At 34.9% G+C, this 23235-nt stretch overlaps 2 protein-coding genes and 1 long non-coding RNA gene across 29 annotated transcripts; 2 read left to right on the top strand and 1 right to left on the bottom strand.

Moving 5' to 3' along the window:
- Nucleotides 1–1336: 1336 nt before the first annotated feature.
- LOC110868933 (NDR1/HIN1-like protein 3) lies at nt 1337–2247 on the top strand. Its single transcript, XM_022118213.2, has one exon. The coding sequence runs from the start codon at nt 1452–1454 to the stop codon at nt 2175–2177; it is 726 nt and encodes a 241-aa protein (XP_021973905.1). The 5' UTR covers nt 1337–1451; the 3' UTR covers nt 2178–2247.
- A 7305-nt stretch (nt 2248–9552) lies between these two features.
- On the bottom strand, nt 9553–13550 carry LOC118484144. 27 transcript variants are annotated; one of them, XR_004872885.1, is made up of 10 exons: nt 13268–13546; nt 13071–13149; nt 12485–12702; nt 12021–12305; nt 11839–11942; nt 11542–11708; nt 11356–11433; nt 11079–11153; nt 9988–10098; nt 9553–9905 (listed from the first exon to the last, which is right to left on the bottom strand). It is a non-coding gene; the product is annotated as an uncharacterized LOC118484144 (long non-coding RNA). The 27 variants fall into 27 exon arrangements; XR_004872890.1 differs by having other exon boundaries at nt 12026–12305; XR_004872889.1 differs by having other exon boundaries at nt 11079–11138; nt 12026–12305.
- A 5424-nt stretch (nt 13551–18974) lies between these two features.
- On the top strand, nt 18975–20167 carry LOC118484180 (protein FAR1-RELATED SEQUENCE 5-like). The gene is made up of 2 exons (XM_035980162.1): nt 18975–19828; nt 19966–20167. The coding sequence occupies exons 1-2, from the start codon at nt 18975–18977 to the stop codon at nt 20165–20167; spliced, it is 1056 nt and encodes a 351-aa protein (XP_035836055.1).
- Nucleotides 20168–23235: the final 3068 nt, after the last annotated feature.

Raw genomic sequence — 23235 nt, 5'->3', positions numbered from 1 at the left:
AAAATTATATCTTTAAAAACCCTCGTGTATTACACGTCTTGAATAAATATAATTTTATATACCAAATAATAAGAAAATTATATTTATCAAAACTAATGGATAAAAATAATAAAAAAAATCCATTTTGATTTAGAAAGATTTTTTTTAACAATAAATAAACCCGTGTATTACACAGAGTTTTTAAAGATATAACTTTTTTTATTATTTGCTATAGAAAATTAGATTTATTCAACCCGTACAATATACAGAGTTTTTTTAAAATACAACTTTTTTATTATTTAGTATATAAAATTACATTTCTTCCACCCGTGAATACATAGGTTTTTTTTAAAATATAACTTTTTTTACTATTTGGTATATAAAATTACATTTATTCAAACTGCATAATACACGAGTTTCTTAAAAATATAATTTTTTTTTGTTATTTAATATATAAAATTATATTTACTCGACACGTGTAATAAAAGGGGTTTTTAAAAATATATTGTTTTTTATTTACTATATAAAATTACATTTATTAAACCCGTGTAATACACGGGGTTCTAACCTAGTTATGTTCTAAAACAATAAATAAACTCATTATCTAAAACAAATGATTAAAAGAGCAAAACGTGTATGCTTCATGGACTATCAGGCTAGCGTGTACTGCAGGGGTCGGCCCGAGAATCCGCCCAGGAATGGAGAGATGATGGGTGGGCTTTCCTTTTTAATCTTTATTCTTTTGATTTTATTTTTAAATACAATTTTAAAAATAGGTCATTTAAAGTCAGTTACGCAAATAGTGACAAAGGACAAAATGTGTTACGCAATATAATAAATAGCAAATGTTAAATCCGTTATATCTAAAAAAAATTGATTAAAACTATGTTAGTCAAACACGCGATGTGCAAAGGGTGAGCCTTGGACTTAGGCACAAAGCACTTAAAAAGCGAGAACCCGGGATAAGCAAAGAGCGTATTATAGATATACCATTTTGACATGTTTAGGCTGGTTCTAATAGATATACCATTTTGGTGGGTTTTAGACATGTTTAGGGTGGTTCTAAACCACTTTAGGTTTTTTCGGACCAGTTTGTCGGAATTTGCAATTTTTACCAGAAATTTTAGGATTTGGCTAGGATCTCGCCTAAGCGCCTGCATGGCAAAAAGGTGTTTTCTCGCGCCTCGTCTCACTTGAGGGCCTAGTCGCGTGCTTGAAGAGCTTTTGACAACATAGCTTAAAACAATAACCTTTTTTAACAAAAATGAAAACGTGTATGTCACATCTCCGTGTAATCGGCAGTAACCTTTAAATCATGTGTACAACCAAATATGTTATATTACATTATATTCGTTCATGTTTTTAGTGCCCCCACTCCATCAAAAGCCACCACTCCACCATAAAACTCACATCATCACAACCCACAAATCAATCCAACTTCCTCCCAATAACTTCTTTAGTGCGTTACGAAAATGTCATCGCGTCCTGCACAGCCACACCTCAACGGCGCCTTCTACGGCCCTCCGGTCCAACCAAAAACCAAATCCTACCACCGCCCTGGCCGCGGCAGCACGTGTAACCCTATAACATGTTGTTGTAGTTGCATTTGCAACTGCATCATCCAACTCATCTGCCAAATCCTAATCACCATCGCGGTCTTCGCAGCTATCATCGGCTTAATCTTCTGGTTCATCTTCCGCCCAAACGTCCCTAAATTTCACGTCGATAACGCCACCCTCACTCAATTCACCATGTCCCCTACTAATAACACTCTCAACTACAACCTCGTCGTCAACATGACGTTTCGCAACCCCAACCGCCGGTTAGGAATCTACTACGACAACATCGAGGCCACCACAATGTACTCCAGTCAGCGGTTTTCGACCAAGGAGGTTGATGGTTTTTATTTGGGACATAAGAAGGAGAAATATATTGGTCCCGTGTTTAAAGGAGAGCAAGTGGTGGTGTTTGATGGTGGTGATAGATCGAAATATGAATCAGAGAAGAGTGATGGTGTGTACAAAATTGATTTGAAGCTGAAGTTGAAGATTAGTTATAAAGTGTTGTGGATGAAAACACCAAAATTTAAAGCTAAATATGAATGTGATTTGAAGGTTCCGTTGAGTTCTAAAGGTAAAGTTTCAAATGTCAAATTTGAGGGAGCAAATTGTAATTTTGATTGGTGGGGAAGAAGTTGATGATGGTGGTTTAGTGATAGTTTTATAAGTTAATTAATAATTATAATACAATGATTATGATACTAATAGTAATAGATTTTGGTTTTTCATTTTTTATTTTTATAGAACGTTATTCTTTTTTTTAACGGCAAATTTGTATTACTGACGGATCACTGAAGTCAGGGGCGTAGCTTTGTGGGGGCCGGGAGGGGCGCCCGACCCCCCGAACTTTTCGCTCAGTAGTGCCCGGTATGTAGTTTTCGTATAGAATTTTTTTTAGGTATATATGTTTTCGACCCCCGGTTTTATAATTTTTTTAGGTATATACGTTTTCGATCCCCCGATCCGAAATCTCAAGTTTCGCCACTGACTGAAGTATCATCATGTCACCAGCGGAACCACCCGATCATATCCATCTCCACTAGGCATAATACCTATACATCAATTCAGAAGTAAACCCAATAAATATGAGGAAAAAAACCCTTATAGAAATCGAACTCAATACCTATTGCTACCAGTGGCGAAGCTTGAAAATTTCCACCGGGGGGTCGGAAGTCACCGAACCTAAAAATTCTTTATAACTAAAATTTTCTTTTATAAAACCGGGGGGGTCGAAAACGTATATACCTAAAAAATTCTACACGAAATGTACATACATAACACTATTGAGCGAAAAGTTCGGGGGATCGGGCGCCCCTCCCGGCCCCTTAAAAGCTACGCCCTTGATTGCTACCAAAGTCTTATCCCACCTGAAAAATGCGACTATTGTTATAAAGCCATGGACACAATATTGTTATGTACGACTTTAACACAATATTGTTGGTAAATGTTGATGTTGGACATATATCATTGAGATTGTTTAATTTGTTTATTGATGGCAGATAAAGTATAGAAAGTTATGAATTCAGGTTATAAATCATATGCTTGCTTTTTTAGCTTTTAGGAGTTAAAGATAAGAAACGTGGGGTCCACGGAATAGTATTGTTTTTTTGTGAGCGGTTTCTTTTTCAATCGTTGAAACTGTGAAAGGACTAGTTTTTAGCTTTGAGCTTATAATTAAGAAATAAAAAAGAAATAATTTTTAGTCATGACCGTCTTTTTCTTTTCTTTTCTTTTTTACAAAGTTATAGATTTATCTTTAATTATAAATAAATGAATCTTATATAAATTTGATATATTAATAATTAACAAAGTTTTAAATAAAGGGGTATATAAGAGCATTCTCATCCAATCCATCAAATTATACATACATTTCACTAAAAAACAACTCCTATATCAATATATTTCCACTAAAAACAAATACTTTTTCTCTATCCTTTTCAATTAAATAATATTATCATCACATTTTTCTCTTTCCTTCACTCACAACCACTTTCAATATATATTAAAAAAATTATACTGGGTGAACAGTGTCCCCCCAAATATACAGATGAACAGTAACATTTTCTCTCTCCTCCACTCACAACCACTTTTTTTACCCTTTACAATATAAAAACTCACCCTCACAAGTTTTGATGGATTGGATGAGAATGCTCTAATAGGATAAGTCCGTAGGGTGTGCAAAAAACCGAATTAACCGAACCGTAAGTAAACTAACCGAAAAAACCGAAACAAATACAAAACCAGTGGGTCGGTTAATGGTTTTTTTTGAAAACCGAAAGTAGCAAGTCGGTTATGGTTTTCAATGTTTACCTACCCACCATAACCGAACCGAACCGAACCAACATGTAATAAATCTTGGAAGGATTTAGGACTTTTCACCATTTTTTAGTATGTGATGTTTTTGATTAAAGACTTTTAGTATTTATGAGTTTAATATTTGATGTTTTTTATTAAAGATTTTTAGTATTTATGGGCTATTTCATATCGTTTTGCGGTTTTGTTTGAATGTTTATTTGAATTTATGGAATATATCATATCACTTTATATATTCGGTAATAAGCTTTATTAACATTATAGATTATATGTATTTTTACTGCTATGTAATATACTAATATATACAAATATACAATAACAATTTATTTCATGTTAAAAAAAATAAGCTATTATTAGCTAGGCAAAATACACGGTTAACCACCCACAACCGACCCGCTACAACCATTAAAACCGATTAACCATAACCACCATAACCGAAAGGTTATTGTTATGGTTATCCATTAACCGATATCATGGTTATGGTTATTGTTTTAGGTCAAAACCGACTCAAACCGACCCATGCACACCCCTATGTTGGACATTCATAGGTATGGGTTGGACCAAGACAGAGATTCTGGGTGTAATTAACTAGTAAATTTCCATACGAGTTGTAACGGGTCCAAATGTAAAGTAACTCGTATTTGTAAAGTAAAGACCTGAATCGTTTCAAAACAAAAGTTACGTCAAACCATAGATAAACTGAAGATGTACATAAAAATAAACACGTAAACGTATTATATATGACCCCACTTATTTGCGAAAGAATTTTACATACCAACCTGAACCTATACCGACACGTAAAAAAATAAGCAAAAAAATATGTCTTTTGAAGTAAAAAATGGTACCATGCATTGTGGTGGTGCCGAAAAGTAAAGTAAGCCGAATTTATAAAGTTTAATAAAAACATATTATATTTGACACAACTTGTTATAAAACAAAGTTTATGCCAAAACGTGGATTAACTGAAATGTAAAAAAAACATATTATATCTGAGACTACCCATTTTCAAAACACGTAAAAAATTATTATAAAGCTTTTAGAAATTTGAAAGGTTGTAAGTGTCAAGACTAAATGTTGAAGGGTAAAGGCTAAGAAGGGTTGTAAGTGTCAACACTAAATCTTGAAGGGTAAAAGTTAAAAAAAAACAAAACTTATTAAAAGAAAAAAGAGTAAACTGCCATTTTGGTCCCTGTGGTTTGGCCACTTTTGCCACTTTAGTCCAAAAATCAAACTTTTTGCATCTGGGTTCCTGTGGTTTTAGTTTTATTGCCATTTTGGTCCAAAAAATGAAATCAGGTCATATTTGTCTTATAAAATCCTGCTATTTTGTCATTTTCCGCAGGGACAAATGATCATTTCTTTTTTTATAAATACATATCATATTTTATAAGAAAAATTCTACCTGATTTGCCCCTGAGGAAAATGACAAAATTGCAGAATTTTATAAGACAAGTATGACCTGATTTCATTTTTGGACCAAAATGGCAATAAAACTGAAACCACAGGGACCCAGATGCAAAAAAGTTTGAGTTTTAGACTAAAATGGCAAAAGTGATCAAACCTCAGGGACCAAAATCGCAGTTTACTAAAGAAAAAAAGAAATTGGTACAGCATGGCACTGGTCATCAAGGTTTTGATTGTAGATATAGAGAATGGATTTTCTTTAACTTGTGGGCTGCAGCTGGAAATGAGGCTTTGAAATTCGTGGGCTGCTAAATTTTAAATATGGCTCATGGGCTACCAAGGTAGATCTTGGGGAGACAGGGTTGATAATAGGTAACGAGTGATAGGACCATTTCCGTGATAAAATCAACGCGTTATGGGGTGTGAGTGATAAATGAATGTGAGGGGGTGTGGGGGCTTATTGTTGGGTGTTGTGAGTGATGATCATTGCCACCAAAAAAAGGTTGTGAGTGATGGAAAAATGGTTGATGATATGACGGAACTTGATTGGGTGCTTGTGAGTGATGGAATTCTATCACTAGTGACCACCCCCACTCCCCTAAGGCATATGGGGGCGGTGCGTTATAGCACCGTGATACACAAAGTTCAACGCGTGATACAATAACATTCCCACCGCCACTCCAAGTTCAACGCGTGATAGTTCAACGTAAACCCGATTCCGTGATTTTTTTTCACGGCGTGATAGTTTTTAGTTGTGAGGGTAGTTGTTGGTTGGGGGGAAATTGTTGGGTGTGGTGGTGAGTGATGACCACCGCCACTAAAAAAGGTTGTGAGTGATGGAAAAATGGTTGCTGACATGACGGAACATGATTGGATATTGTGAGTGATGGAATTCTATCACTAGTGACTACCCCCACTCCCCTAATGCCACAAGTTACCATTATGTTTCAAGAATATTCAGCATACTATGATTCAATCATCAAGGGTGTATCACTGTCTACTATTATGACCTCGTATTCTAGTTGGAACGGAGTTAAAATGCACAAAAACCGTTTCCTTGTCACTGACTACGTCAAGAACACACTCAAATTCAGAGTAACATCTGCTTCTCGGATTACATTAAATGACTTTAAACACAAATGCATCAACTTATGAAGTTTTGTGTTAAATTTGACTTCAGGGGATGAATGCTGGCATAGACATGGTCGGTTATCTTGTAACATCCTTAAAAAAGTTGACTTTTTATAGCCTCTTAACATGTTGACTGTATGCAGTTCATGGCAGGATACAACTACAAAGAGTTCATCACTAGTCTAACTTACCTAGTCAAGAACAAGTTCATACCCATGAGACGTGTAAACGATGCGGTTAAGAGGATTTTAAGGGTCAAATTCACCATGGGTCTGCTTGAAAACCCTTTGGCTGATTACAGCTATGCTAAGTACCTTGGATGTCAGGTAAACCGAGTCTCGGGTTGTTTGGATTTGTGTTTTGGAACTGATTATCAAATTATATCGTAGGTTACTTTGTCGGAACTTAATCCTTCAGTAATGAGTGTAGCCTATAAATAGAGATTCATATGTGATGCTTAACAATAATAAACTTTCTCCAATATGTTTTTTTTTTCTAAATGTCTGCTAGAACACATCTAGCATTTCTTTATCATGTCCGTCACTTAATGATATAACTAGAAACATATGGGATTGAGTTAAAAGAGCTCGTTTAAACATCAAATGCAATGTTATTCAGAAATAATCCTTGCAAAACGGGCAGGCGGGCCATATAAACTAACGGGTCAAAACCGACCATTTCAATAAAGTATCAATTGGGTTCGTGACAAACTTAAATCGAACCAATCCGTTTATAAGTAAATGTGTCCGTATTGCCACCTTTACTTGATTAATGTACTTTTATTTACTTGGGAAGCAGAAGTATTTGTAGAATTTTGATTCATGTCTGTTCAAGATGCTGCACTGCAAAACCACCAATACCTGCAGCATCAACATACCTCTTTAACATTAAAAAAAAAAAATCTACATATCGTGTTCCCCGCAACTTGTATTATTCGTTTGCCAAAAATTAAACAAATAAACGAATTATGGCAATCTTTGCAAGAAATTTTATCGTAAGCCAACTTGTATTATTAGTTGTAGAGCCAACGTGCCTTCTTTTTTTGTTCAGATATTTCTTTTGTAAATCTACAGCAGCAAAGTGATAGTGTCTCATATGTTCAGATATTTCTTTTATTCATGTAAATCTACAGCAGCAAAGTGATCCTTTTTTGCATTAAAGAACAACACTAGGCTTATAACACAACATTATCACACATTTATAAATAATGTGGTGTATTATAGGTGCACAAAAAAACCTACCTGGAACCGGACCCGTTAAAAAAACCAGAACTGGTTTTTTTAACCCGGGTATGCTATACCCGAAACCGAAACCGACCCTACCCATAGGGTATAGATAGGGTATGCATTTTGATCTCAATACCTAGAACCGGAACTGATCATACCCAATTAATACCTGAAACCAGACAAGAACCGACAAATTATACTCGGCTAGACCCGATACATTATTCTAATTAATGTCTATCTTTTAAATTTATGTTAGTGTATTATTTAAATTTTTTTCTTACATTATACAATACATATTTAATAATAATAAACAAAAAGACGAGAAAATAAGGTAATAAAAATACAATAGAGTATTAAAAAAATCTAACAATTGGATACTAAAAAACTTGGAAATAGGGTTTACTAAAACCCGAAGATAGGGTATTTAATACCCAGTTTATTAAAACTGGAACCGGGCACATAGGGTATGGTTTTTTGGTTAAATAATTGAAACCGAACCGGTTATAGCAATAAGCGGTTCCAACCCTTAAAACGAGAAATTGAAACCAATTCCAAAACCGAAATTGGTTATATACCCGGTTTGTGCACCTCTAGGTGTATTGGTCAATGCGACATAAGGTTTAATATTTAAGATAGCTTTATTTACAAAGAGCTATCCGCTATAAAATCCTATATTGAAGAGATACGACATCAAAATCTGATGTGTATCGATTGGATAATGCAAATGGCCAAGAAAATAGAGAGTACGAGAGGGAAAAACAAGTATTAAACTTAGAATAATTCTTTTCTGCATAACAATAAATAAAAGGAAGAAACCCTTATATAGGGACTAGCCATTTACCCGCGCGATGCGGCGGGAGTGACGATTTACAATAGGATACCCATTTACCGTTAGTTTATCAGTAGTCGTCTCGTCATATATTGTATAGTACTTAAGTTAGTTTTCTTATTCGTGATATGTTGGCACTCGTTTGTCTTACAAGGCGGAAACCCGCACGATGTGGCGGAAACGACGATTTATAACACGGTCCTCCTTTTCTTTTAGTTTTTCAATCATTCCGATAAGCAACATTTGAGATATATAATTCGTCTCATCTAAGTCTTTGGAGGAGGTAATAATACCTTTGTATTTTTTATCGTGATATCCATCTTGACCCATTTGTTGAAAAGTCTAATCTAAATCGACTTTATAAATGATGGATAAAACATTCAAAGTTTGTTATAGTAATAAAAATAATTAAAAAAGGGGTCAAATGCCACAATGAGGTTAAACGTGTGTGTCAAAATAGCCTTATTGAAATGCTTTCATGTTCTAAAAAATTGTTCTTCAAAGAAATTACATTATCATTTTAAATATAACATATCTTAACCATAATATCATAACTATCTTCATAATCAAAAAAAAAAAAAAAAAAAAAAAAAAGAAAGAAAGAAAGACAAAACGGTGTTAATAGGCTGGGCTTAACCCTACGTGTTTCAACCCAAACCCATGTAGTTGTTTACCATTCTCGCTCAATGCGACAATTTACAACGCGATACTTGTTTTCTTGTTATTTTATCAATTATCTCGTTAGATATTGTTTAGACCAAAATAGGAAAAATCGTTTTCTGTGTATGTCGTCTAGTACTTCATGATAAGGTTAAAGCAATTAACATGTTCAAACACCATATATATACCAATTTCTCTTCTGTTTTTCACTTGTAAATTGTTTTGTAGATCTTGTAACTCTAAGCCTCTTAAAATTTTTGTAAAGATATCATTTTGTTCTTCTATTATTTATGCTAACATAGTATATAGTATATATAATCATGTCATAATTTTAAACAGAGACAACACTATAATAAAAAAAAAAAAAAAAAAAAAGCAAACTATATTTGTAGATTGGCCATTGATGGGCTAATGGAGTGTCAACCCACCCACCAGGTTAAAACGAAACTAATGTCTTAAACTTCAACATGAATAAATATTTAGAACATCTTTGATCTTTGGTTTATCAAATTACAGCCCTCAACCCAAACCAGCTTACTAAAGCCTGCCACCCCCAACACATTTGACATTTTTACTTGCATACCCAGAAAAAACCCGCTGCTAAAAAAAACAGCGAGACATTATATGAAGGGCATGGTACAAAACTAAAAGCCTTGACCAACATTTCACCTTACAAGGCATGAAATAAAACAAACTTCAATTCATAAAAAAACACAAAAGATAGTCAAAGAGACAAGAGTATTCATCTTTTCTTCATGTAGAATATCATCATGCAAGTTGTACCATCTCTTAATCCCTTAGGCTCTACAGCAAACAGAATAAATAAACAGAAATTTGATGTTTATAGGAGGGTGAGATATTAATTGAAAATTATGTGTTTCCTTACATTGACAATTTGTCGGGCTACTGCCACGACTGCACTTTCAAGCCGTTTCTGCAGATAAGGCACCCAAACGCCATCACTTGCAATGACAAACCTTCCGCCCACAAAGGACAACTGCATGTTACAAATATAAACGGGTTAGTCAGGCTAGTGCAGAGCATTTTCAGCACCTGAGTGTGTTTGAGGCACTTAAGTTGTGCCTTACCTCGCCTCGCCCTGCCCCGAGAGCCTACGCTTGCGTCTAGACTCTGGCATGTTTTTACTATTATATAGTTAACTAACAGTAAATGATCTAATTTTATGACTTTGTCTTTTTTAAATAATAAAAGATAAGTTTTATGATATTAAAAGATAACTTTTAAAAGTCTAAAAATTATTACAAGATGAACAGTACCAAGAAATGTAAGATATGGCATAAGGATTTACTTCAATTTTAGCCCAATGTTCATAAGGGTGTAAGGGGCACTCCCCTAAGAGGGGAGTCCCCTCTCTTACGCTTAACCAATCCTCGAGTGCCACGTCAACTCCCCTCTTAAACTCCCCTAACACCCTAAATTGATGGCGGCACTCCCCTCTTAGATGACTTGGTTTTTTATTAAAAAAAAAGAAAGAAAATTTTTGATTGGCCCATCTCCTCCCTCTCTCCTCCCTCTCTTCGGTGACTTCCCACCGAATTTGGTCCCCCAAATACCTCACCGCCTTGATGGCGGCACCCCCTCTAATCGGTAAGGAGGTTCCCGCACGGGGTCACCGAAAGTGCCCCGATCACCCTAAGCAGAATATTGATCCCATAATTTGGGCAGGTGCAGAAAAGTTGCACAAAGGTGTCAAAGTTAAATTACTACTTAAAGTGATGACTTTGACTTTCCATATATATGCTTTAAGTTATTAATAAACTTGTGATAACAAAAAGGTTCGATACATATTAAAAATGTTAGCTTTTTATCATTCAGACACTTATCAAAAAAATTGTTTTCATTAAAAACCAAGTGCATGTCAGTCCTGTTTCAGCCAGTATCAAACCGATTATTTGATAAAGAACATGTATTTGGTAAAAGGGTCCACTAAAGCAACGTGGGTAACCATTAACAAACCTCCAATAATAGATGAGCTCACAGGATCATGTTGGCCACCACCAAATGCCTCTAATGCATCTGCAAATGCAAAATCTATATTGCAAAAGATTCCATGATGCTTAATGTCTCATTTTCTTGAATGTTTTACAAACAAAAATTATGAATTTACCAAGCGTCATCATTACAAATAACAAAGTTATTGCACACCTTTTCTTTACTGTTGGGTATTATAGACATATTTTAACAACATTTAGTCACTAAAGAGAGACGGATGTTTGCAAGGAATCTTCTTTACCTGAAAAAAAAGACATGTGGGCAATTAAACCGAGGAGTGTTGCGGCATAATATGATTTACCAGCTCCTAAAATATAACCTGCAACCAAATCAACCATTTCTTCGGCATAATAGTGATATAAAATTGCAAAATTTTATTATAAATCTGTCACAATCCAAACTGCCACAAACAAATTAAATTAAATACCTTGAATAAAATAAGCAGACGAAGGCCAACCACGAGACGAACTAAGTGACATAGATTCATCTTCAGTCAACGGATCGGTCAAACCACGAGACGAACTAAGCGACATAGATTCCTTAGCTTGTCATCTTCTCTAACAAAACTTTTAAATAGCCCCTGCATATCAAAGTCTTAAAAAAAAAAGAAAAAAACTCAGATCTGATACTCCAATTATTTTAGTTTTTTTCAATTATATTATACAATCCCTTTTATTCCAATTAAAACATGTTAAACAATAAACAAAACTGTAGCAATAGTTACCAAAACTTAAACTCGGGAAGGCGACGAACAAAGGGGCGAAACTCATCGGAGCTCCGATTAGGAAGAACCGGGCCATCAGATAGGTCTTGAAACTCGGGATCAACCTGAGGAGACAGAAACCCTATGAGGAGACTAAGAATATAAATCCCAAGCGCATAAGAATATAAATCCCAAGCGCGTACGACACCACATATAACCCTTGCAAGTGGAGCACGCGTGCAGTGTAGATGATCGCGATCACGCAGAAGACGATCTAACGGTAGAGCAAGAACAGAGTTGACTTGTCCAACAGGTGTTGGTAGCGTTGTGAGATAACAAAGGCCCAACGTTGGACGGCGGCTGCGGGTGTGTCGGTTGAATGTAGGGCGCCGGACGACGTTGAAGCGTCTGTGGTGGGAGTGGCGGTGGTGGTGGTGATATGAATTCCTGAAACAACAGAGCCAATAAGCCCTTGTTGATATGAATTCCTGAAACAACAGAGCGCATTTAATTATATGTTTTACCTTCATAAACGCTACGTTGATCAAATTTCGCAAATGTACGATTCAACATTGAGTATCATATATGCTTAAGGTAAATATCTAAATATACCAGGCTTGATAAAAGAAATGAAACTGCAACGTCTAAAAATGAGTTTTTCACTTACCAGTATTACCAGGGTCAGCTACAACTCCGTCTTGCACGGTATCACAACACGAGCACATTCTAGAAAAGTCGCAGCCCGTGATTTCAAAATAGATGTCGGTAGTTGACCTTTACTTGTAATCTTTAATTTCTCGATATAAATAGTTATAATAAAGATTCGCAAACAACGCTACAGCTTCTTAAGGTCTCAAAATTCTGCTTTTTGTAGCATCAAAACACCTAGTAAGATGCATTGGAACACAAATTAGGGTCAACTATAAACTGTTTAAAGAACACAGTTCTTGAAAAGCTCCAAACGAAATTAAAAACAATTTTTTTTTTAAATCCAAGCTTTTTCCTAACTTAAAAAAAACCTAAAGCAACATCATTTTGTAAGCTATCACACGATCTCACCAAATTTAATCCATATAAGTCATTAAGATTGTCAAATGTAAGATGCTCATAAAAGAAAGAACACAATACCAGTAATCAGTAAACTCCAGTTACAATCTACTGAGATACTTAATTCAGATTCATAAATGTATCATTCCCATAACAAAACACTTAAATTAGCATAATTATTAAAATATAAAATATGGATCACTAACCACCCAAAAACACAGATTGGTGTCGTTTTCCACATATTGCTAGTCAGTTTCTCTACAAAAGCACCATCAAGCCCTAGATCTGTTCAAACTTGTACAAGATTAGACTCAATCGTAACTATAAAACACCCAAATCATTTGCTTGTTTCAATCCAGTCTAAAATCGACATCATCTGAACTAAATTAGACAAAAAACTTACCTCTTCAGCACCCATTGAAGGCTAATAGACCACTGCTTCTCGGATGGCCAAAACACGACCAAGAGAGATGAACAACTCTCCAAGGGTGACGAAAGACCGGCCAGACCTACTGAACCTTCAATTTAACGTCGATCGTCATCTTCCCTTTGATTGTTATCTTCGATTCATCTACACCACTCAGGAGAGAACGCAGATGAGAGGAAAAGTTGAGAGAAATTTGAAAATGCAGAGAGAGAAATCTGGGGGAAATGTTTTGGAAGCTTTTGATCTGACGAGTAGACAAGTACAGCTTTCAAAAGTGAATTGGGGATCATGATCCGTGTGAAGAGTAATGGATGGTTTGATCATGATCCGTGTGAAGTGATGGACGGTAGGATCATTATCTATGTGTTTTTGTTTGAGTTAGTAAGGGTATTATTGGAAAGTGAGGTTATAAATGTGTTTGTTTGTGCTTAAAAACTTGTACATTGTGCATTAAAGGTGTTTTAAGGAAATTTTTATGGACTTTAAGAAGTCCTTCTAATATGTATTATAAAGTAGTATAGATTACATGGTCTTCAACTAACCCACTAAAACTTAGAAAACTGACTGCAAACACAAACGTGGAGTGTGGAGCATCCCCCTCCATCCCTTTATTCTAGCCACACTTGAAGGAAATTAAACTACCCATGTAAAGATAATTAAAAAGAACAATAAACTGCTTTTACGACCCAGCCCCATGCAAGCCGACCCGTAAATCCGACCCGGTACACATCATTCCACGCCGCCCGAATTCGCCTTGTCCTCAAGGTGAAGATCGAGAGGGTCGTGAGTGTCAACGAGCATCATGAGCTGTGGTTTTAAACACTTGTGTCCCGGTTTATAAACTTCATCACAATAGTAGCATAAGCCCTTAACCTGTCGGTCTCGAATCTCCGCGCTGGTGAGACGTCGGGCCTGGTGCTGGAAGTGCCACTCGATTGGTGGGAGCTGAACCCAGCAGCCCTGTAGTTCTTGGTTCATCGCCGGAATCGGAAGTTTGGCCCAGTTTCACTTTCTTCTCAACGAGGCGGGCCATCCCAATGGCTTCAGCCAATGAGCGCGGGGACTTCACCTTAACCTCCAGGCGAATCTCATCCTTGAGCCCGCCCACAAAGCAGCCAATCAAGAATGGCTCCGGTAAGCCATCGACTCGATGGGAGAGGCGTTCGAACTCCTCTTGGTAAGCGAACACTGTGGTAGTTTGTTTGAGGCGGGAGAGAGCTTCACCCGGATCCTCGTAATCAGTCGGCCCAAATCGAGCATGGACAGCCTTAGAAAACTCGGCCCAAGTCATTGGCCCCCCGACTTTTCAATCCATTGGTGCCATTGTAGGGCGATGCCCTCGAGATGAAACGAAGGGAGGTTGACCTTGTCCGCATCTTCCACCTTTTGAAACGAGAAATACTGTTCAGCCTGATACAACCAACCAGCAGGATCCTCGCCACTGAAACGTGGAAAAGATAACTTCAGATAGGGTTTTGAGGGGCGCGGAACGAGCTTTTCACCACCGGATGAGCCTGGTTCACGCTGTGCTTGCATGGTTGCGGTGATGCTTTGGATTTCGGTCAGGATCTTCTCAAGCATGGCTTCATGTTGCGAGAAGCGCTCGTGTGTTTACTGTTGGAACTCGGCATTTGAGAGTTTTCAGTTTTCCATTGGATCGTCCGCTCTGATACCAAATGATGTGTATCGATTGGATAATGCAAATGGCCAAGAAAATAGAAAATAGAGAGTACGAGAGGGAAAAACAAGTATTAAACTTGAATAATTCTTTTCTGCATAACAATAAATAAAAGGAAGAAACCCTTATATAGGGATTACATGGTCTTCAACTAACCCACTAAAACTTAGAAAACTAACTGCAAACACAAACGTGGAATGTGGAGCATCCCCCTCCATCCCTTTATTCTAGCCACACTTGAAGGAAATTAAACTACCCACGTAAAGATAATTAAAAAGAACAATAAACTGCTTTTACGACCCAGCCCCATGCAAGCCGACCCGTAAATCCGACCCGGTACACATCAAAATCATATCCACATCTGTGTCTATTCTAAAAATAATCCAAAGTTTATGAATATTTAAGGTTGGAAGGTAAAGGGGGAATTATAAATGAGGAAAAAAAGATATTAACAAATGGAATTTAGTAAGTGATATCAAGGAGGGCAATACATATCGAGCACACATTATCACCGAACAAGTAACCGGTCTGTTAGACCGGTGGGTGTGGCTTAGCGCCACCCGCCACCTTAGCCTCCATTGCGCCCCTAGGGCGACATCGTCCACACCGAGCAAATGAAAGAGGGGCGCCATCCTTCTCCTCGCCATTGTGTTAACGGAAGAAAAGGGGGTGTAGGTGGGGCCCACCTCTTTTCAACCAATATGTTTTTTTTAATTTTGTTTAATAGGGGGTTTTATACCACACCCTGCAAGTTAAAGGAATGGGCTTTAAAGCCCCCTGTGTGACGTGGCGTTGACGTGACGCTAACGTGGCGTGATAAAGCCCCTAGGGGCTTTTATACCAAACCCTCCAGCCTAATTAATATCGTCATCGGAACCCTGGATCATGTCATTGGAAACCGATTGGGTCCTCCGTTGCTGTGTGTGACCTTTGATTCGGACCTAGGTGTTGTTAATCTTGTTATCCGGCGTATGAGACCACCTCCACCCAGAGGGTTTTTTCATGGGGGGCGGAAACTTTTCGGAGTCATTCCTTTATGTACGTCAATAATTAATTTACATTTTCAACTCACAATCATACAGAGAGTTTTCCTAAATCCTAATTATATTAACAAACTAGGTTACAATCCCGTGTATTACACGGTTGATAAATGTAATATTATATAATTAGTAATATAAATGTTATGTTTTAAAACAATACATGCATTGAACGGTTGAATAAACTCACGTATTATACTAACAAAATAAAATATACTGTAATTTGTTAACATACACAATCGTCAAAATATATATTTATAAAATGAACATTTGCGTGACAGTTATAAATTTTGTTTAGTTAGTTTTTAAAACATTATTTCTTTGAACTGGGTGTTAACTTTGATTTTTTCATACCGACTATTTTTTATTATTAGTGAACATATTGTATTTTTAAATTTTTTACCATCTAATTACATTAAATATTTGACAATTGTTAGAAACCACTCATAAAAGCAATTATTATTATTATTATTATTATTATTATTATTATTATTATTATTATTATTATTATTATTATTATCATTATCATTATCATTATCATTATCATTATCATTATCATTATCATTATCATTATCTAACATAATTTTGAAAATTTTGAAGTTTTAAGTAAAAAAATATATTTTTATTTAAAAAATAATAATTAGTTCCATATTAAATCATTTGATTGATAATATAATAATTGTCCTTTATAAAACAAGAGAAACTGCAATTTGCGTCCCTCTGCTATATTGTTAGAATCAACATGCGACCCCCCTAAGGAAACTATGGACACTTACACACTTATTGTTTGCAATGTTCTACACTTTGCGTCATTCTGTTAATCAACCGTTCGATTGATCGTAAAAAATGTGGTGAAATGATATTCTTTACCTGGTTTTCATATTAAATTTATTTGGTTAAAGATAGCATAACTATCTTTAATTGAAAAAAATAACTATCCATAATTAAATAGAAAAGAGAGAGAAGCGAGAAAACAAAAAGAAAATAGATGACTCCAATAGATTACGCGTGTCCTTCGTAATTTTTTTATTATATAGTATAGATAGATACTTATATAGATACATACAACGATATAGATGTAGATATAAATATTTGTTTTGTGTGTATTATAATAATGATTAGTCAATTTTAAAATGTTTATTCACTTATTTGTTCCCTAATATAAAAAAAACTGTCTGTAAAAAGTTATTTATTACGATGTAATTTGTATTATTTATTTTACACTGATAACATGTAAACAAATATAAAAATCAATAAATTCTCGAAACATAAAAAAATAGTATATAAAAATAACTTCAAAAGAAATATAAATCTAAACATGTCCTACATTAAAAGTAGAAATAGTATAAAAAATAACTTTAAAAGAAATAACATCTTTAAACGTAAAAGATAACATAATAACATAAACAAAAGAAATTAATCAATATAAATATTGTTTTGTTACTTTATCCATAATTGTATTTCTTATTAAAATATAAGAGTTGTAATAGAATTATTATAATTTCAATAATAGAAAAAGATAAAAGACAAAAATAATTAATTTAAAAAATAAATTTAAAGAGGTGTTAACATGTGACATTAATTGGAATCTTTTATTAGACATTAGATTAGTATTAGATAAAAATAAGGATAAAGAAAAAAATAAATTTAAAGAGGTGTTGACATGTGACATTAATTAGAATCTTTTATTAGAATTTAGATTAGTATTAGAAAAAAATAAGGATAAAGATAAGTGATATCTATATATTGGTAAAGGATCCTGTACAAAGTCCATCTTTTGTAAGAAGTGTAAGAAATAATCTTGGAATGATAAGTGTCCCTCCTCTTAATTAATTCATAAGGGTAGATTAGTAATTGTACATTTTTGTCATTTAATTGATTTACAATATAACTGAAAAAAAAAATAACTGTCGATGAGATTGTTTAGGGATTGGATCGAATTTTGTATTTTTTTGCAAGATACAATACGATTGTTATCTATGTATCATTCATCATCAATTATAAATACAACAAGGCTTATCAAATCGATAGACACAATACAGTTGTTTAACATCTGCGCCCTTCTTTGATTCTGGTGTTTTATATCAATTTCAAAGGAGTCCGACGATGCAGGTACATGTGTATCATAGTATTTTAATCTCTTAATAGTTATCATGTTCCGATAATTAGTGTTATTTGTTCGACGTTTTGTTTTTTAGTATGCCGTTTTTACAGGACATTAGTATGGTTTGATTTTGTGTGTATGTAGTGTTTTATACATTAAGTTGTTCAGGGTATTGTTCTTTTACTGTTTTTTCTTGATCACTTTTTTTTATTATTTTTTTTATTTTTTAGATGTTTAGTGTTAGTAGTGTTATATGCATGATCAATATTCTCTTTTTATAGTTTTTTAGATGTGTAGTGTTATATGCATGATCAATATTCTGCTCACACATCTTATTTTCCTTTCATAGTGTTTTATACATTGAATTGTTTACTTTTGTTTTAGTAAGTTTTTGTAGTGTTTTATAATTAAAAAAGATATTTTTTTTTCATATTTAGGTGTATAGTGTCATATGTATTAACAATAGTGTTATATTCTATTCACACATCTGAATTCCCCTTCATAGTGTTTTATACATTGAATTGTATGTTGTAGTGTTTTATCATTAATAGAGTTATTTTTTATTTTTTTTTGATATTTAGATGTATAGTGTTTGTATCCACAATATATAGTGTTATATTATGTACAGCAATCTTAATTTCTTTTCATAGTGTTTTACCCCACACCAATACTGTTATATTCTGTGCAGACATATTTATTTTATTCGTCATAGAGTTTTATTATTATTAAGTGTTTTAAATCAACAGATTATTTGTTAATTAAGATGTATAGTGTCTTTACAGGAAACAGATATTGTTATTTCTTCATATAGTGTTTTTATCAAATTTAGAAACATGTTCTTATCACTGTTTTTATAAACGACTGATGTGTCGATTTTTCGTTGTAGATATTCCTACATACCAGCCCGTTGGTAATGTTCAGGTGTCCCCAAATTCTGGAAGGAGGACATTTATTTCAGATGTTGATGATTTGATTAAACCTCAGATGCATATGATGTTTGATTCGCTGGAAAATGCCTTTCTTTTTTACCAAAGATATGCTAAGGCGGGAGGTTTCACAGCTAGGAAGGGTACTCAATACGAGCCTCGAAAGGGTGTAATACATAATAAATGGTTCGTATGCTCAAAAGAGGGTACTAAACCCTTAAAGGCGATTGACTCGACTCAGGAAGCTGGTAATTCTAATGTTAACTCGAAGTCTAAGATTACTCGCAGGGTTCCTTCTATAAGGACTGGATGTGAAGCGTGCATTCAAGTTAAGTTAACCCCGGATAATCTTTACGTGGTTTATTACTTCGAGGAGTCGCATAATCACTCATTTGTTGCTGAATATGAGAGGTACTTGCTTCCTGAAAACAGATCTATGAATTACGTACAGGAAGAAGCCGTGAATGCTTTGAGTGCCACAAACGTTGGTCCAGTTAGAGCGTTTAACATTATGAGGACTCTTTATGGAGGTTTTTATAAGGTAGGTGCCACTAAAGTTGACTTCAAAAACTTCAAGAGAGACTTAAATAGGTATATAGCTGAGTACGATGCTGACATGGTTATCAAACGCCTAAGAAGGAAGAAAGAATTTATGCCCAATTTCTCTATGGAATACCTTACAACTGCCGATGGCGTTTTACGTGCGTTGTTCTGGGCCGATAGTGATACAAAGAGAAATTTTAATATTTTTGGGGATGTTGTGTCCTTCGATGCTACTTATCGTCGTAACAAGTTCGTATCCTACCTTTATTTTTAGATTCATTACATCCATAATAGATCTATATCATAGTGTTTTATCACCATGATAATGTTTTTAGTGTAGTGGTATATGCATGAAAAGACTCGTTAACTTTATATTTTTTGTGTAGGTACAATATGATGTTTGTACCTTTTACCGGCGTTGACAATCACTATCGTAATGTTACCTTGGGTGCTGCTATAATAGGGGATGAAACTGCCGAAACATATAGCTGGTTGCTTAACGCATTTCGGCAGGCGTTTGGGCGCGCACCACCTGTGATTGTAACTGATCAAGACCCAGCGATGAGGAAAGCTATTCAAGATACTTAGCCTGAAAGTAGGCACAGGCTTTGCATGTGGCATATAATGGAGAAACTTACTACCAAGGTTTATTAAATACCAAAATTATGGTTTACGACGTTTATTATTTTAATGGAATTGTTTTGTTGGTTTTTGTACTTTTTTATATCTGAATATGTCGTTTTTTGTTTATCGATGTTGTTTTACTTTTATATGATGTTTTATCTGGTTTTATCATGTATTTTGTATATTTAATTTTTTTTATTGTTGACTCGTTGTTTATTAGTGTCACACCCCGACCACGTAAAACAACAAAACGTGGCGGAATCGTCGGGGAGTGTTGTAACAGAATCATTGTTTCATAACACATGGAAAAATTAAAATGTTGTTTTATTGATAAAAAGAGTTACAATGTCTTAACAAACAAAGAAGTATAACAAAATTAACTAGTCTTGCATCTTTTATTGTCACTAAGGCTCAAGTTCGCCTATGTGTATCTTGATCAATCCTATGCATCATCTCCTGAAACACATGTGAAAATAGGTACATCAACATAAAAATGCCGGCGAGTACATAGGTTTTATTGATTTAGGATTCATGACTTATAAGTTTAGAAAAAGTTGTTTAACAAAAATCAGTCATGATCCTTGTAAAATGTTTTGTTTTACAAATCGTTTGAAAAGCGATGATAGATATGTATAGTTAAAAGAATGATTGTAAGGTTAAATGAATAACCAAGTAAAATGAATTTGTATAAAACAAACTGTTTAGTAAAACAATGTCTTGTGAAAAAAAAATATGTTATTTGTGTAAAAATGTGTAAATCCAAATTGAATGATTTAAATAACGCTACGACATGTAATATAATACAAGCACTTATATATAGGAAGTACCAGCGGCGTATCCACCATGCTTGTATCACATTACACATGTCTCGTTACTTAAATCACTTACCCAAACAAACCACCAATGTAAATTGCCCATGTCTAAACCAATTGTCAAATGTCATTGTGAAAACCATGTCAAAATGTTTATGTCAAAATGTCAATCATGTAATGTGTAGACAAAATGTCATGTATGGCAAGTGAAATATGTATCAACTAAACCATAGGTGAAAATGCACAAAACAATGAATTGAAGTAAAACTCGGTTTAAATCAATGTTATGTTTTGTGGAAATGCATGCTATACTGATACAAACATTTATGCGGTATTGTGAAAATTCCATACATTCAAGCCTTGAGACAGCAGGATAACCTTAGAGTAAAGGTTATCAAAAAGAAATGTTTTCGGATTTGGTCATTCCATCCATCCAAACAAACCTAGGATTTTAGGAACGGGATTTGTCAAGTCCTATGGTACCATTACCTACTACCGAGCGGCGTGATCAATGTTAATGAATGTACATTGTCCCATTTAAACAAACCAAATGTCATACCAAAATGTAAGCATGTGATGTGATGTGAATGTACTAAGTATGAACAAAATGAACATACATAGCATGTGATGTGATGTAAAACAATGTACTAGTATGATGAACATACATAGCATGAAAAGGTAATGTAAATCAAATGTACTAAGTATGCAACAAAGGACATACATAGCAAAAACATAATGAAATCATGTACTAATAGTGTACTAGTGAACATAGCAAGTATATGATATGAAAACATGAAAAGCATGAAAGTAACAAGTAGGCACATGTGTTTCACCCCAAAATGTTTGAAAAACAGTAAAAGAGGGGACTATGTACTCACTTGAGGGTGCTTAGAAGTCTTGAACAACAACCAAGCAAAGCTAGAGGGATCACGGAATCAAACGGCACCCTATATAGATAACTACATAAATAACCGGACCTAAATCGGGGGATTGGATAGTATGAGGTTTCGTAAACCAAATGAGTATTGGAACTCATATGATATGGTTTAATAAAGCCTACATACTAAAATGAAACCTAATCTAAGTGCTTAAGACCCATTACGACCCGTTTAGGTAGCTTATGCTACTTTAACGCGTCGCTCACGTAAAACGCATTCGGAACGCCTAACTAGCCCTATGACAAGTGAAATATGCCTTAACATGTTTAATATTGTTGCTAAATCAGTTTATATGTCAAAAGTTACGTTACATATGCTTAAAATGAATTTATGCGTAAAAAGGGTATTTTGGTAATTTACCTAAGGCATAAGAACTACTCATCATATAACTATTTAAACGATGTGACCATAAGGTATAACCTCAGAAGGTTATTCCCTATACAACTATGGTCACCTAAAGTGCTTGGTCGGATCCTAAAGATCGACCAAATGGGTCGGGTTCGAAAGTATAAGCGATTGTTTAGATCGCTTACCTTTACGACCCTAGACAAGCACAAATCTAAAAGTGACGAGCTAAACATGCTAGAACATGTTTAGTTAAGTGAGAAAACAGGTTTGGTATTAAAACAAACGGTTTTAATACCCTAGAGTAGTTTGGTTACAAAATACGCGAGAAAACGTATTTTGGCCGAAACTACGACTCGTCACTGAGCCTAGATAACGTGGTAATCAGTAGGTATAGTCACTAGGGACTATAACCATCGTGATTACGCTCACGTTATGAAGTTCAAACGAACTTCGCGTTGACCATAAACTAGTCAATGCAGAAAGTCAAACGCAGTTTGACTTTAACGCTAAAACGAATGAAAATGCGAAAGAATACTTACAGAGGGTCCCCGCAAGATTGAATTCCAAGTATTTCTCAGGTATGAAGTGATAATCACTCCAACTTAGAGAAAATCTCAGAATTCAAGTGAGGAAAGAATGAAATGAAGGTGGGTATTTATAGGAGAGGTAGAACCGTTAGGATCATTTATCGGGAAACGAGCTTCGATCTAGACCCTCCACTTGGGCCCATGGTATTGCTAAACAATGGGGCACAAGAAAACCATCAAATTTAGCCCATGGTATTGCAAAAATTGCATTAAAACCCCTGAATTCGACCCAGATTGCAAAATCTGAAGTTTCTGTCTGACAGGCTCTCGCACCCCGCGTAAGAATTAAGCTTGGCTTACGCGGGTCGCCTGGCCAACTTTGGCAGATTGTCAAAACAGGTCCCTGC

This window comes from Helianthus annuus, chromosome 11, assembly GCF_002127325.2.
Source record: "Helianthus annuus cultivar XRQ/B chromosome 11, HanXRQr2.0-SUNRISE, whole genome shotgun sequence".
In the NCBI taxonomy this organism is placed as follows: domain Eukaryota; kingdom Viridiplantae; phylum Streptophyta; class Magnoliopsida; order Asterales; family Asteraceae; genus Helianthus; species Helianthus annuus.
Note: the sequence above shows the minus strand (reverse complement) of the source record. Positions and strands in the feature narration are given on the sequence as shown.

What these genes read in the sequence shown, in the direction of transcription:
- LOC110868933 (XM_022118213.2), top strand. Translation starts at nt 1,452, where the DNA reads ATGTCATCGCGTCCTGCACAGCCACACCTCAACGGCGCCTTCTACGGC.
- LOC118484180 (XM_035980162.1), top strand. Translation starts at nt 18,975, where the DNA reads ATGTGTCGATTTTTCGTTGTAGATATTCCTACATACCAGCCCGTTGGT. An exon ending in GCTACTTATCGTCGTAACAA is followed by an intron (nt 19,829 to 19,965) that starts GTTCGTATCCTA and finishes TTTTTTGTGTAG; the next exon opens with GTACAATATGATGTTTGTAC.